We start from the raw sequence: 17,381 nt of genomic DNA, 5'->3' as shown, positions 1-17,381 counted from the left end.
ATGACACTATGAGAAAAAAATAGAATTACTGACAAATAAAAATAACCGGTAATCCATATTACCGGCAACAAAATTTCGCTAGGGTTTAATCGGTAATCCATGGTTTGGTAAATATTTTACTTGACTATTATTTTGCCCGGATTTTTTAAAAAAAATTACCAAATAAGCAAATGACTGATAAATTATTTTAAAAATAACGATTAAATATATATTTGGTCGGTAATTTTTTAAAATGTTTTTTTTAAAAAAATTATCTGTAAAATATATATATATTTTTTTAAAATTCATGATGATTTGGTTGGTAATCCATTATTACACTACAAGAAAAATCCTCATAGATATCGGTTTTCTACCGCTGTCTATTACAAAATCGACCGATGTCTATGAAGGCGATGTAAAATGTCTGCCATTTTAGACATCGTGTTATAACCGGTGTAGTATCACTTAACGACACTGGTTTTCGAATCAGTTATGAACCGGTGTAGTATCACTTAACGACACCGTTTCAGCAACGGTGTAAAACCGATGTAATATATGTTAATAACACCAGTTTTGACAGCGGTGGAAAACCGATGTAATATCAGTATTGTTTAACGACGCCGATTCGATTTCTGAAACAGTGAAAAATCGATATTATACAACATTTTAATAGTATAAAATTTAGTTAATATTATTATACATCAGTGTATCTAAACATACCAAGTCAATATCCATGTAACCAACACATAAATATTATTCTTACAACATAAAAAGATAAAGATTGGAATGCTTAAAAAGAGAAACATTCATCAATTATCTCAATCACATCATATAGTGATAGATCTATCATTCCTGAGAACTTAATATAATCCAAACCAGAAATTATTGCAACGAAGTTTTCTCATAGTTATAATTTAATTAATCAGTACTTATCTACGACTTACACTATATACAAGTAGAAAGATACAAACAAAAACAAATTTCACCAAGTGTGAATATCTAAAACACTATAAAAAAAAGGTTATTTGTTGAAATATATGCAATTTATAACCTTAGTATTAAACACCAGTTCTTCATAAGTTGAATACTGAACTGTAAGCCTTTTTCACTAGAATTATTACTGATATGGATATTCTTACAAGATTTATAGTTTTGGTCATCAACTAGAGGAGCTATATGTATTTTGTTCGAGTATAAACTTAGTTGTATTCCAAGATAATTAACTATGATACCTAAATCGCATTGGCTGATGACAAATCACCGACAGGGGCTAAATCACCTTGATTAAAAATTTAAAAGAATCCAACTACATAAACAACAATTTTAATCTTTCAAATTCAATTCATTAGTAGTTGACTCAAATGACATAACTGTTTATCACTAAAAGTACATGGAAAGTAAATAAATTCACTTTTAGTTTGCAAATATTAAATTCACTTTTATCACTAATAGTACATGGAAAGTAAATAAATTCCTCAGCAATAAAGATGAGTAACATCAATTCATTTATATAGATGAGTAACATCAATTCATTTATATGATTTCCAATGATACAATAACATCAAAACAAATTTTTATTTCAAGGGGAAAATAGCTAAAATGCAAACTAGTCAACATGAATTTCAAACTTTATCCTCTTTGAGCTAGGCTTATGAAATCATTTATAAGAACAAACTCGACAAATTCAAGACTATTCTTTCAACCAGACAGAAACTTTGTAGAACTAGAGGAAATCAAATAAAAGATCAAATCATAAACCCCAAGCGCAACAACTGGAGCAACGAATATCTAAAAGGGATCTATCTATTTGTTCATCTCACATAAGAGAAGTTCAAAGACTAGATAGAAACACATCAAGCACTAGAGGAAAAGTATAGCAGCAGCAAATTTTGGAGCTTGGGGAAGAGGGAGGATAATTGCAGTAAAATAAACTAATTAATACAGCACGATACATCAACTTAATAACCTATATCTACTATACGAACATGTAGGGGGAAGAATTAGGTTAGGATTAGATAGTAGTTTTTTTTATCAGACAGTTAGCATAGTTGAAATTTAGCATGCTTATAAAACATAAGCAGTGCAGCAAACCTTCTCCCATCAGGGTTGAAAGCCAGAGCATTTATTGGTCCAAAGTGTCCTTTCACGCCACCAATTTCTTCTTGAAGATTCTATTAGTTAAAAAAAAATGATTAATAAAGATTTAGTTAAAATAAAAACATAATATAAATTATAATAAATATCATAGCATTCGGGAAACTAATAAAATAGTTCACCTTGTGAAAGAATTTCGCCTCAAATTTTCCTGCACTGCGGTCAGTGGTAGTGACATGTACTGCTTCTTGGCCTCCTCCAATAACCACCTAAATAAAACCAATACACGAAGCTAAAAATCAAGAATTCAAGACCTGCAACACTATAAGGAGTGCCAACTACCAACTGTAAGGAAAAGTTGATGTGACTACCCATATAAATATCAGATTTACAAGGGTAGGCATACAATATTTACTAAGTACACTGTTGTTTACTTTCAAACTTTAATTAATTTCCAACATGAGAAATTCCCATTTAAATAACTATGTCACATTTTCAATTCAAGACACTGGATCACAACATGAAGTCATATAATGTAGCCATGTATTCCACTCTCCATATAAAGCATAAGTTTCCACTGTCCCACATTATCATACAAAAAACAGTCTGTCAATATCAAACATAATGAGAGAAGGTAGATGTTAAGCGATTACAAAATTTTTTAATTCAAGTATCAAATTACAATATAGCTATACTGCAGGTTTCACGCTGCAAATTGAAGCTACAACAGCTCATTTAACGTAGCTCTGTCATAAGGTATTGCTTTGTAGGTGAAAAGAAAATGTCAAGGCAAATAGGGGCGAGCTTTAAAAAAAAGGCAAATCTACCAAAACAAAGGAAAATATCTTTGTTTATGTAAAGTAGATATTTTTAATTCCACATTTCTTGCATGCTTGGTTGCTTTCATCTACTGGAAATTGACAAAGCAGAATCAATCAAATGAGAAGGTAAGCAGAAAATATTTTGTAACAAATAGTTGCTTACATGATCAAGAAGTGGAGATATTGCACAAGCATTCACTGGACATTCTGTCACATACGTCTTGAGAAGAGTCAAAGTTCTTGCATCCCAGAGCTAAACCAAAGAAATTGGAAAAATAAAATTTATGAAGTAAACAAAAAATTGAAGTGTGAGATAAAAAACTCTAGATAAAAGTGTCTGTCATCTTGGCAGACTTATCTGATGAACCTGTTAGAAAATGAGAGCCATATGCAGATTTTGATAGGGAGGTAATCGTTTTCTGATGACCAATTTCTTTGTATACCTCTTTCAGCAGTTTGCCAGTTTGAAAAGTTCACACAAAAATACCACAATGAATACACATGTTTCCCAATGACAACAAGAATGAAATTGACTGTACTGTGATGAAGAGTTGGGCAAGGTCTTGACTAATTAAAAAATGAAATCAAATAAGTCTGAAATTTTATATATCTTAGATTTTGTACTGCTATTCCTTGCAACCGATTTGATTTCCTTGGCTCATCAAGAATGAAATGATAGTTAAATTAGATATGATAACAGTCTCTTATAATTATATGTTGTCAAACGGCATGAAATTTCCTTGAAAGATAAGAGCCACCACAAAACATGACAAACATGAAAAGTAGACCATGTGAAAGAATGATATATTAGGAACTGGTACAATAATTGTAGGAGGGGCTAATATGGTATCAGAGGAAAAAAAAATCCATACTTAGGTAATATCGCATCACAAAACAGCAAATTTACAGATTAGAAGATAGAAACATCCATCAAGTCTTTGGTAAATAATTCCAAGAAAATGAATAGCTTTGTTATATATGTAATACATGAATGTGTATGATAGCAGAGGAAAGCACGTTAGTTATAGTGAAATTGTTTATCTAATATATGGAAACTATGAAAAGATATAATGAAAAATATAAACAAACCCACCTCAGTATCGCATACACGGATCACTGAGAAGTCCACAGATTTAGCTGGAGAGTCAAAATCAAAAGAATAAAGATGATCTCCATCCTGCACATTCCATAGCTTCACGGTCTGATCCGTGCTCGCCGTGATTAACCGCATAGAATCCCCTAGAATCATCAGATTAAGAGCTATCAGCTCCACGTCCAAGGTAAGAAAAGAAGAAAAATCTGTTAAAATTGGCGTCTCAACACGGACAAACTCTAACTTCCTTCCCGAACAAAGGCATATAAGATATGTCTTATCAACCAAACCTTGTCATCAAAAAAGTTGTGAAAACGGGAGCAGAGGAGAAAGAGGAACTCATGGGAGACATCGCAACACTAGACGGCGCCATTGTGCCCACAATAAGTACCGAGCCTCTCTCCGTTGTCGGCAAACCAAACGTTGGGTGTGTGGTCCTTGGCGCAGGAGAAGAGCAGATCTCCCTCCCGGTTGTACCTTAGAAACGTCAGTGGCCTCTCGTGGGCTTTCATCAAAATCGGCCTCATGTTGGCTGCTGCTTCTTCTTCTCCTTCTTCCTCCTGCTGCTGATTCGCTCCCCCAAACCCTACTTCTCTGTTACTTACACGGGCGGGCGTCGATCTAGGAAGGGGAAGAGGGAGATGAGGCTGAGAGAGATGGTCGGACGGCCAGCGGCGAGGAGGAGGAAAGTGGTGGTGGCGTCGCGACGGTATACGGTGGACGGCACGATATAGGTTTAGGTTTGGAGGGAAGAGTGAAGTGTTGCAAATTTTGGCTAAGTATTGGTGGGAAAATTAAATTATTTTATTTTGGTTCATTAACACCACTTTTAACAACGGTTTTTTACTATCCGATTTCGTAGATAGAACAAGGAAGCTATCATAGACACCGGGTTTTAAAAACCGCTGTTAAAATCGGTGTCTATTAACGAAAAAAAAGGCGCTCATAAACATCGGCTAAAAAACCCGATGTCTATGAGCGAAAATCTGCGCTCATAGACATTGGTTTTTGGAAAAACCGGTGTAAAATACTCAAAGACACCAAAATTTACTTAAAACCACTGTTGTTCCACCGATGCCTATGAGGGTTTTTCTTGTAGGGAGGTTATTCTCAGGAGTACGACATGGATTATGAGAAAACATTTGCTCTTGTTGCAAAAATGACGACTGTTCATACTTTGATTATTGTTGCTTCTGTTTGTCGATGGAGAATATCTCAGATGGATGTCAAGAATGCATTTCTAAATGGTGATTGATATGGGTTATGATAAGCGGACCTAGGATAGCAAAGAGGAAACAAGATGATAAGACAAGGAAAGTCAACAATAGTAGGAGGAAAATGCAGTGGTGCACTCAGAGACTATGGACCGATCGGGCATGGTAGGCCACTCGTAAGAGGTCCGACCAGGCTAGAATGTTGCCATACATGCGGCAGTCAGATACCGGTCGAAAGGAAAGGACCGGCCGGGTACATGAGTTTGGCAGGCTGAGATAGGTCGAGAGCGAACAACCGGTTGAGTGTGAGAATACTCAGTCTTATAGTGGAAGGAACATGTTACACTCGACAGGGAAAGACCGGCCGAGCGTAGTGGATCGACCGAGCATATAAGGCCGGCAGGCGGAGACCGACCGAATATAAGAGACCGACCGAGTATGTGTGGTCGGTCAGGCATAGAGGATCGACCAAGTGTAAGGGCGCCTAACCTTAGGCAGTCCAATGCATGGTAAGGTCACCCTAGCGGATGAGTTTAGCAAGCAAAGACCGATAGAGCATGCGTGCTCGGCCGAGCATAAAGGACCAACCGAACATAAAGGGGCTTAACCTTATGTGACCTAAAATGAATGAATACGTCCGGAAGGCTAAAATCGGACGAGCATATATAACTGGTCGAGCATAAGGGGTCGATCGAGCGTAGAAGCACTTAACCTTATACGAGACGGAATGTTTAGAGGCGCCCAGTAGGCTGATACCGGTCGACATTATATGACCGGCCGAACATAAAGGCTCGACCGAGCGTAGAAGTACTTAACCTTATACAAGACGGAATGTTTAGAGGCGCCCGGTAAGCTGATACCGGTCGACATTATATGACCAGCCGAGTATAAAGGTTTGATCGAGCGTAGATGCCCTTAACCTTGCACACGATAGAATATATCGCGCATGGCGAATGAAAACCTATCGAGCATAATAAATCGGCTGGGCATATGAATGTAGTAGGAGAAGCTTGATCGAGTGTGAATAACCGGTCGAGTATAGACCACTGGTCATGATTATGGTAATAAGAGGTATTTTTATGTCAAAATTGAGTAATTAATCAAGCATATGATATATGAACAATATGTGATTATATGACATCTCAATTAATTAGGCGGGAAATGGTTTCTCGAAGTTTCTGCAGGTATGCTAAACGATAAAGAAGGTACATCTGGGGTACAAAAAAGATTCCTTAAACTAGTTTTACAGGTTGAACTGACGTCATCTCTTAACAAACTTTAACAAACCGGGGTCCACCTCATGACTGTGGAGGTTAAATGAGGTGGTATAAAAAGGAGAATCCTCTCCATTGGCAATGTACGCAATCATACACAAGCATACACATTGCATCTTAATTAAACCCTAATTCCGTTTTCATTGTTCTTCTTCTTCCTCTCGCCGGGAACTGACTTGAGCGTCGGAGGGCCTAGCCAGGGATTCCCACCCCGATCTTAGGTTACTAATGCTTCGTTGGTTGGTCTGGTGGTGCGCAGGAGGAGTAGGTCATCCATTAGATCATCGAGCCTTCACTGCTCTAAGGTGTTTCTTCATCAGAGTTCATTTTTTACACGAAGGTACTTCGCCGGGGATCACTCTACAAGGTAACACCTACAGATATGCTGTGGTTTTCTCGGATCCTCTGATCATCGTCGTTGGAGCTGTTGGTACGGTTAGCACTAACGGTCTAACCCAGGTTTTGATGAATGAGAAAATAGGTTAAGTTAGTTTTGTTGTTGGTCTAACACTCTGACCGAGTGTGCAGGATAAGTCCAGACAGGTCGACGGGCTGACCGGATGTCTGGCATGAAGCCCAGCTAGGTCGACGGACCGACCGGATAGCTGGCACGAAGTCCAAACGAGTTGACGGGCTGACCGGACATTTGGCATGAAGTCCAGCTAGGTCGATGGGCTTACCGAATAACTGGCATGAAGACCAGACGAGTCGAAGGGCTGACCGAACGTCTGGCAGGTAGGTAAAGGTAAGTCATTGGAGGGGAGTGACTGTGAGGACGCGTTCCCGAGAAGGGAACTTAGGCGCTGATCTGACTTAGAACTATTTCGGAACTCTAAGTCGAGATCTTGACTAGATTCCGGTCTCGGAGAGACAGAATCTAATTAACACTCTTTCTGTTAAACTATAAACTGTGCTAATAATCTGTTTTGGAGGAGATACAAGTGCCTCGGACTAACATTTTCTTGCAGGGAGGAATCTGCTGGAAATCAAGGTCCAGGCGCCCGGGAGGTACCCAGGCGCCCTGAGGCAAAAATTTATCCCCAACGTCATTTCGCTGCGTGGAGTTCACTGATTGACTCGGCTACATCACAACCAGGGCGCCCTAATGGTTCCAGGCTCCCCGAACCTCATATATAAGGAGGGTCAAGGCTGGAGTCAGAACAACAACTGAAAACCTGCTCTCCTGCGTTCCTGTGACGTTGCGAAAGCTCTGTTCTTTTTCTTCTTATTGGTTATTGTCGGTATTTTCTTCCTAGCATTTCTGTACTTAATTTTTGTAATCAATATTCGAATTGCTAGTGGATTGCCCATCGAAAGCACCCTTGCGTGCGGGCCTTGGAGTAGGAGTCGTCAAAGGCTCCGAACTAAGTAAATTGACTTTGTTAGCATTGTTTTCACTTTTTCGCTGTGTTTACTCGACGAAATTTTAAATCGATATTCCCCCCCCCCCCCCCCCGCCTCTATCGACTTTCACGATCCAACAAGTGGTATCAGAGCAGGTACCGCTATGATTTGGTGCAACCACCAATCAGACAGGGGGTGAAGCTATTTTCTTTCTCTTCTTTCCTTGTCGATTTTCAATTTTTCGCATTATTCCAAACTGGTATTATTACATTTTTGGGATTTTTTTTTTGTTACATTTTATCTGAATTGGTGCAACACCAATTCAGCTTTTATATTATTTCCTACCTCACTGCTAATCCAAGACCAAGTCTTGGGACCTCTCTTGTCTATTTGTTTGATTGTGTGCAGATTAAAATGTCTCAGCTTGAAGGCTTCAGCACACTACGTCCTCCCCTGTTCAATGGGGATGATTTTCCGTACTGGAAGAAAAGGATGGAGGTCTACCTGAAGATGGACTTCGACCAATGGTTCAGCGTCACCAGAGGCTACAAGGCGCCGGTCAACAACTCCGGAAATCCACTAGACCAGGAACAGTGGACTCCAAATATGAAGAAAAAAGTGTCGATAGAGTACAAGGCAGTCAACACGCTACAATGCAGACTGACAAGGGAAGAGCTGAACCGGGTAGGACCGCACCAGAATGTAAAAGAACTTTGGGACAAGTTGATCGAGCTACATGAAGGAACAAGCGACGCAAAGGTAACGAAACGTGATCTCTTATTAAATAAATTATTTAACATAAGTATACAAGAAGAACTAGCTCAATTTGAAAGAAATGAAGTTTGGGATTTAGTGCCATCACCCAAAAATAAAAAGATAATAGAAACAAAATGGGTATTTAGAAATAAATTAAGTAAAACTGGGGAAATCACAAGAAATAAAGCTAGACTAGTTGTTAAAAGGTTCAGTCAAGTAGAAGGGCTTGACTATGATGAAACATATGCCCCAGTGGCTAGACTAGAGTCCATTAGAATGTTACTTAGTTATGCAGCCCACAAAGGGTTTAGACTGTACCAAATGGACGTTAAGTCAGCCTTCCTAAATGGACTGATAAAAGAAGAAGTCTATGTAGGATAACCGCTTGGGTTTGAAAATCTAGAACACCCTGATTATGTCTTTAAATTAAAGAAGGCTTTATATGGACTTAAGCAAGCCCCTAGGGCATGGTATGAAAGACTAACTTCTTACCTAATTTCTAAAGGGTTCAACCAAGGTCAAATTGACCCAACCCTATTCGTTAAGTTAATACAAAAGGATATTTTCATAGCTCAAATCTATGTAGATGATATCATCTTTGGGTCAACAAATTCAGAATTTTTAGATGAATTAACAAGTCTAATGGAACAAGAATTTGAAATGAGTTTAGTAGGAAAACTAACTAATTTTTTAGGATTACAAATCAAACAAACAAATGAAGAAACTATATTTATCAACAAAAATACACTAAAGAATTACTTAAAAAATAAGGAATGGAAAATACTAAAGAAATAAAAACGCCTATGGCCGTGAACACAATCCTAGATATTGACCCAAATGGAAAATCGGTTGACTTAAAATATTATAGAAGTGCCATAGGTAGCCTACTGTACTTAACTGCAAGTCAACCCGATATTTTATTTGCAGTTAGTATGTGTGCTAGATACCAAACCTGCGCTAAGGAATCACATTTGACTCAAGTTAAAAGAATCTTTAGATACCTTAAAGGAACAACAAATATAGGTATTTGGTATTCTAGAACTAATAATTTTGAATTAATAGGGTATTCTGACTCAGATTATGCTGGGTGTAAATTAGACCGCAAAAGCACAAGTGGTGGGTGTCAACTACTAGGTCCATCACTTGTTAGCTGGTTTAGTAGAAAGCAACACTGTGTTGCTCTATCTACAACTGAGTCAGAATATATAGCCATAGGAGAATGTGTTGCACAATTATTATGGATGATGCACACCTAAAAAATTTTAACTTAAACCTTACAAATGTAAAAGTATTAATTGACAATATTAGTTCAATTAATTTAACAAAAATCCAGTGCATCATTCCAGAACCAAACACATTGAAATAAAGCATCACTTTATCAGGGATCATGCCACTAAATGAGACATTGAACTCAAGTACATTGAGTAAAAGTCTAATTTAGCTGACATATTTACTAAACCCCTCCCTGAAAGTGAATTCAGCAATCTACGTAGAAAATTAGGGATGTGCCTAATAAATTAGGAATTTTAAAATTATTTTCAAAATTAGGTATTTTTAAATTCTAAGATAAAATGCTTTTATGTTTTCAAAATTTCCTATTTTTAGAATTTCAAAACAGTTTTAGCCTTAGACTAGAATAATTCCTTAGAAATCATGTTCCCCTAGGGCTAGTATTTGAGCATCTCACCAACCCCCTAGGATTCCCTTGTTTGTGATTACCAAACATAGAAAGGGGTGAGATGCATAGGCAGATTGCCTGAACTTAAGATGCTTATGTCAGTGCATCAATATAAGTCTGGGTGTTAAATACGAAATAAATATGAATCAAATTAAGTTATTCAGTGTAGTCAAACACTAACTGATATTTAGACTTAACTTGACTAACCAAGTGAAAGCTGCTATCCTCTGAATAGTCAATAAGTAGCTAACTGGTTAGACAGATTCAATAATGTCAGGTTCAAGGGGAGCACTAATTACTTTCACATTTTTTAAAAATATTTTTGAAATTAGGGTTTGGAAAATATTCTTCTAAAAATATTTTAAAAACCTATCCTGTGTAAAACTAAGTTTTATGTTAATTTTTTTTTTGTTTTGAAAATTGTATGTTATAAACTTGGTTTGAAAACTGGTTTTGAAAATTGAATTTTACAAACTTAGTTTTGAAATTATAATTGTTCAAACTTAATGTTGAATATTAATTTAAGAAAATAGAAACTCAATTTTGCAAATTAGATTTCACAAACTTTGAAGAATTAGGTTTTGAACATTGAATTTTACCTGACTTTTGAAAATTTTAATTTTGTAAAATTTTCTTTATAGAATTTATGCTTAAAAAATGTTCCAAGCTCAAGTCTATTTTGAAAATTTTGGAACATATAAACTTATGTTTGGAAATTTAGATTCTTCTTAACTCATACTTGAAAAATTATCTTTTATGATTGCATTAATTATCTTTCGAAAATTAATCTGCAAACTTACTACTAAGATATGTTGCTAAATTAGATATCTTTCTAACTTAGTCATTTTTCAAAACTTAGCTATTTTAAAAAGTTATTAAAAATTACTCTTTCTAAATTATCTTTCTTATAACTTAGCTATTTTAAAAAGAATAAGAGATACTTTTTAAGCAAAAATTCTAATTATTTAACTCCCCTGAGTCGATCTGATTTGTGTTTGCATTTTTTTTGCAGTGTTTTTATTTATGATTATTTGATCCATGTTTATTTTTTATGAATGCTAAAGGGGGAGGGTTAGGTGGTTAAGTTAGCCAAAATAAATTGAAAATAAAAACTAACTTAAAAACATGTTAATGCTTGTTTTACTTGCATTTTACACTAACTTAACCAAGTTGTCATTCCATCAAAAAGGGGAAGATTGTTGGTGCAGTTAGCACTAACGGTCTAACCCAGGTTTTGATGAATGAGAAAATAGGTTAAGTTAGTTTTGTTGTTGGTCTAACACTCTGACCGAGTGTGCAGGAGAAGTCCAGACAGGTCGACGGGCTGACCGGATGTCTAACACGAAGCCCAGCTAGGTCGACGGGCCGACCCGATAGCTGGCACGAAGTCCAAACGGGTCGACGGGATGACCGGACGTTTGGCACGAAGTTCAGCTAGGTCGATGGGCTGACCGGATAGTTGGCACGAAGACCAGGCGGGTCGAGGGCTGACCGGACATCTGGCAGGTAGGTAAAGGTAAGTCACTAGAGGGGAGTGACTGTGAGGACGCGTTCCCAGGAAAGGAACTTAGGCGTCGATCTGACTTAGAACCATTTCAGAACTCTAAGTCGAGATCTTGACTAGATTCCGGTCTCGGAGAGACGAAATCTAATTAACACTCTTTCTGTTAAACTATAAACTGTGCTAATAATATGTTTTGCAGGAGATACAAGTGTCTCGGACTAATGTTTTCTTGCAGGGATGAAGCTGTTGGAAATCAAGGTTCGGGCGCCCGGAAGGTACCTGAGCGCTTGGAGGTCTGAGCGCCCTGAGGCAAAAATTTATCCTCAACGTCATTTCGCTGCGTGGAGTTCATTGATTGGCTCGGCTACGTCACAACCAGGGCGCCTTGATGGTTCCAGGCACCCCGAACCTCATATATAAGGAGGGTCAAGGCTGGAGTCAAAACAACAACTGAAAACCTGCTCTCCTGCGCTCCTGTGACGTTGCGAAAGCTCTCCGGCAAAGCTCTGTTCTTTTTCTTCTTATTGTTTATTGTCGATATTTTCTTTCTAGCATTTCTGTACTTAATTTTTGTAATCAATATTCGAATTGCTAGTGGATTGGCCATCGAAAGCACCCTTGCGTGCGGGCCTTGGAGTAGGAGTCGTCAAAGGCTCCGAACCAAGTAAATTGACTTTGATAGCATTGTTTTCACTTTTCCGCTGTGTTTACTCGACGAAATTTTAAATCGATATTCACCCCCCATCCCCCCCCCCCCCCACCTCTATCGACTTTCACGATCCAATAGGAGCCATCATTCATCATCGCCTATCACCATCCAGCTCTTCATCCCGCAGCTTTCAGACAGGATCAGTGATCTTCATGAAGAAGTTTATATGACACCTCCTTCTGATATTTCACACCAACCTGGTGAAGTTTATAGGCTTCGTAAAGTACTTTATGGTCTCAAACAAGTACCTCGTGCTTGGTTTGAGAAGTTCTCTACAGTGATTACTTTATTTAATTTTTATCCTAGTAATCATGATTCAGTATTGTTTGTCAGATGTACGAGTGCAGGCCGTATTCTTTATCATTATATATTGATGATATGATTATTATTGGTGATGATTCTGATGGAATTACTTTCTTGAAGTCTGAGTTGGCTCATGGTTTTGCTATGAAAGACTTGGTATACTACGCTACTTTCTGGGCATTGAGGTTGCTTATTCCTCGAAAAGTTATCTTTTATCTCAGTCAAAGTATATATCTGATATATTTGAGCGTGCTCGTCTTACTGATAATAGAGTTGTTGATACTCCTATTGAGACTAATGCTCGATATTCTCCATCTGATGGATCACCTTCGCCGGATTCTAGTTTGTATAGAACTATTGTTGGAAGCTTGGTTTATCTCACCATGATTCGTCCAGATATTGCGTATGCTGTTTATGTGGTTAGTCAATTTGTCACTGTACCAACTATAGTTCATTAGGATGTTGTTCTTCGTATTCTCAGGTATATTCGGGGCACTCAATTTCAAATCCTTTTATTTTCTTCTACTTCATCTCTTGAGCTGCGTGCATACTCTGATGCCGATTGGGCTGGTGATCTTACGGATCACAAATCTACCAATGGCTTCTGTATTTTTCTTTGTGATTCCCTCATTTCTTGGAAGAGTAAAAAGTAATATGTTATTTCTAGATCTTCCACAGAAGCTGATTATCGTGCCATTGCCTCAACTACTTGTGAGATAGTTTGGTTGCGTTGGTTGCTTGCGGATATGGGTGTCTCTCTTCATCAATCTACTCCGTTATATTGTGATATTCAGAGTGCTATTCAAATTACACGTAATTCAGTTTTTCATGAGCGAACAAAATATATTGAAATTGATTGTCATATTACTTGTCACCGTCTTCAGATTTGTACTATCACATTGCCTTTTGTTCCTTCAAAGCTACAGATTGCTGATATGTTTACCACGACACATTCCGCTTCATGTTTTCGTTTCTTATATGACAAACTCTCAATGCTTCTAGCTGTAAGATCATGAGTTTGAGGGGGGATATTAGATTATATATTTATTTGTTTATAGCTTTTATGGTAATTTGGACTTTTTTCTATTTTTTTAATAGAGTTTAGGGTTTCTTAACTTAACTATATAAGACCTTATACTATGTATTTCAAAGTATCAATTTTAGATTCAATAATATGGTTAGTTTTGTTGGGGTAATTTCCCTAGGTCAAGTTTGACCAGTTTGACTAAGCTTGAGTTGAGTCAAGCTTGAGTTGAGATTTGAGTTTTGATGTTTGACAATATAAGGAGATTGCTGGAGTAATTGTCCGGTTATGGAGATGGTCAAAGGGTTGACCAAGTTGATGAGAATACAAGTCAAGTAGGTCAAGGTTGACAGGAGACTTGACTGGGAAAGTCCTAACTGGATGTTAGGCATTTGGAAAGTCCTAGTGAGGAGCTAGGCAGGAGAAAGTCCTGGTGAGGAGCCAGGCAATGGGAAGTCCTAGTGAGGAGCTAGGCAGGAGAAAGTCCTGGTGAGGAACTAGGCAAGTGGAAAGTCCTGGTGAGGAGCCAGACAATTGGGAAGTCCTGGTGAGGAGCCAGGCAACGGAAAGTCCTAGTGTGACTTGGCAAGGAGAACTTGATAACTAGGATGAGGCCAAAGGAAGCTCTTGAAGGCAAGGCATGAAGGATGGGGAGATATCCGAGGGATGCAAGGCTGATGGAGGAGGCTAGAAGGCTAGTTCGAGGTTTGTCGGGTATGGTCGGATGCTAGGCATGATGTACCAATAGGTTATGGATTGACCGGATGTTGGTTTTAGGGGGCTTTGGACTTGATTGGGCAAGTCCACAGGAGCTGGATCGATCAACCGATCGATTGGCTCATGCCCAATCGATGGGTTGATCGATTGGGAGAGCACCCGCGACAAAGGGTTCTCCCAATCTATCCATGGATCGATTGGGAGCCTTTGTCGATCACACAGAAAGCCTCCCAATCGATCGGCCGATCGATTGGGAGCCTCTAATTGATCGGCTGATCGATTGGGATGTTGGATTTTCATGCGATATCTCTGGAAATCGCACGAAACACAGTGAATCGATTGGGCAATCAATTCAGGGGATTTCCATAGAGCACAGAGGTACTCTGGATCGATCGGTCAATCGATCCAAAGCCTCCCCAATCGATTGGGAGCAATCCAATCGATTGGGATTCGACCGTTGGCGCAGATAAAGGCATTGGAGTGCGATTTCTTCGGTAGAACTTCATTCCTTTCTACACGAGCTTGCAAGGGCGATTTCCATAGCTCTCCCCGCCAGTCTTGAAGATTCTTGGAGGCACGTCCAAGTCAAGAGGCGAGTTACGATAAGAAGAAGAAGAAGCTAGAGTTTTATTGTATAAAATCTTGTAAGAGTTATTTGTATTTGGCTTCCTTCTTGCTTATTGTTGTATTGTGAGCTTGTAAGGCTTCTTCGCCTTCGGTAGTTACCGTAAAGGAGGGTTTTCATAGTGGAGGGTGTGTGAGTGTGTGGATCCTTTAACTAGTCACCTCTTCTTGAGGTGGATACCAAGTAAATCTACGTGTTAGCGTTGTAGTGTGTTGTTTCTTGTATTTTCCGCTGCACATCATCACAAGAAGCAAGCAACGACAAGCATGAGATCGCGACGAGCTATTCACCCCCCCCCCCCCTCTAGCTACATTTCAGTCCCAACAATTGGTATCAGAGCGAGGTCGCTCTTCTACGGACTAACCGCCAAGAGAGCAAGAAGCTAGAGGAAGAAGAAGATGGAGATTGAAGGACCTCTCAGATGGGATATCCGAATTCCACCTCCATACGACAAAGATGACTTCAATTTTTGGAGGAACCGATTGGAGACTTGGTTCCAAATGGATTGGAACCAATGGATGGTCTTGGAGGACCCATTTGAAGCTCCAACGGACAAAAAGGGGAAGCGTCTCCGATCTCGACATTGGAGCGAGGAGCAACGGGAATAAGCGGAGACGGATAAGGAGGTAACAAAAACCTTGTTAAATTTATTACCTTCTAATATCCTTTTGAGTGTAGGCGAATACACAAGTGCATGTGATCTTTGGAAAAAGATCATTGCCCATCATGAGAACCCTACACAACTTCAAGGAGTGGAGGAGCCCAAGGAGAAGGGCTCATTGGTCCAAGAAAAGAAGGATCAATCCGATGTTGACACAAGGCCAACATTCGAGGAGAAGAAGGAAGAGGAGGAGAAGGAAGATGAGGAGAGATCATCCATATCTTCAAGAGAGGAAGAGGTGGAAGCATCCACATCCTCAAGAGTTGAAGAGGTGGAAGCACCCACACCCTCAAGAGGAGAAGAAGAGGAAGATGATGCAACCTCCACAATGCAAGCTACATCAAATGGAGAATCAAACATCACCCCTACACATGAAGGTATAAGTAGTTTAATTAAGAATAAAAATCATATTATATGCTTTGAGTGTAGGGAACATGGGCACTATAAGAGTAAGTGCCCCAAATTGGCTAAGAAGAAGGGCCAAATGACACTAAAGGTTAAGGAGAAGCCTAAGGTGGTTGATCCCGTGGAATGCAAAAGCAAGGAGGACATTGTGTGTTTCTTATGCAATCAAAGAGGACATTATAGAAGTCAATGTCCTAAAGGGAAGAAGTCAACTAAAGTCAAAGGAGGAAGCACAAGTCTAGGGGGAGCTTCCAAGGTAAAAACCAAGGTATCATTTAATGAATCTATTCCTTTGACACATGATAACAAGCATGCTAGAAATAATTCGTATCATCTTAATGCTATTTATCATGAGAATAGGAAGCATGATGACTTTAAGGATAAATACACCCCTCCTCATGCTAGATTTACCACACCTAAGGTTAAGAAGGTAGATAACTACTTAGGCAATAACTCTAAGAATAATAGATGTATGTCGAAATATAGAAATGCTTATAGGGGTCAAGAAAAATCCAAATCTATGGATTTAATGATGGAAAACCAAGTCTTGAGGTCAAGACTTGATAACTTAGAAAGAACTCTAGCAAGAATGGAAAATATTCTTAAGGGTCAAAATAAGCGTAACCTAAGAAAAGCTAGACAAGAGTCATCCAATGGCTATAGAGGTTTGAGATACAAACCTAAAGCCAAGAATGATGTGACTTCCTATCATAGGGTTTCATATAGCTATGAAACCAAACCTAGGTCTAGTGGTCAAGCCAAAAATACTAGGGAAGTCATCCCTAAGAGTACTTTTGTCAAGACCAATGTGACTATCCCTAAAGTTTAAGGAAGTCTATATGAAACCCTAAACCCTAAACCCTAAACCCTAAACCAAATCTCGAGGAAGTCTAACAAAGTCACAAAGAATGTCACAAGGGAAGCTATCCCTAAAGTTGACCTAATAGAAGTGACCAAGGCTTCTAAGAAGCCTAGAAAGGTCCTTAGGAAGGTATCTAGGGAAGTTATCCCTAGTGAGTACCTAGAGCATCCAAGGAGCACCAATAGGTTTTGGGTTCCTAGGAGCATATTCTCTACACCCTAGATGGGTTTAGAGGGTGTCAACTCAAATTGGAAGGGTAGTTAACCCAACTTTGATGAAATTGACACTCAAAGAGCATTTTCAAGGTTATTATTAACT

General features: G+C 38.7%; 1 protein-coding gene across 1 annotated transcript; it reads right to left on the bottom strand.

Annotated features, from left to right (window-relative positions):
* Positions 1-580: 580 nt before the first annotated feature.
* Positions 581-4,514, bottom strand: LOC122048890 (eukaryotic translation initiation factor 3 subunit I-like). The gene is made up of 7 exons (XM_042610405.1): positions 4,379-4,514; positions 3,988-4,277; positions 3,239-3,337; positions 3,058-3,147; positions 2,256-2,342; positions 2,071-2,150; positions 581-611 (listed from the first exon to the last, which is right to left on the bottom strand). The coding sequence occupies exons 1-7, from the start codon at positions 4,512-4,514 to the stop codon at positions 581-583; spliced, it is 813 nt and encodes a 270-aa protein (XP_042466339.1).
* Between the last annotated feature and the right edge of the window lie 12,867 nt (positions 4,515-17,381).

Source organism: Zingiber officinale, chromosome 2B (genome assembly GCF_018446385.1).
Source record: "Zingiber officinale cultivar Zhangliang chromosome 2B, Zo_v1.1, whole genome shotgun sequence".
Lineage (NCBI taxonomy): Eukaryota > Viridiplantae > Streptophyta > Magnoliopsida > Zingiberales > Zingiberaceae > Zingiber > Zingiber officinale.
This window is presented reverse-complemented; position numbering and strand designations above follow the sequence as displayed.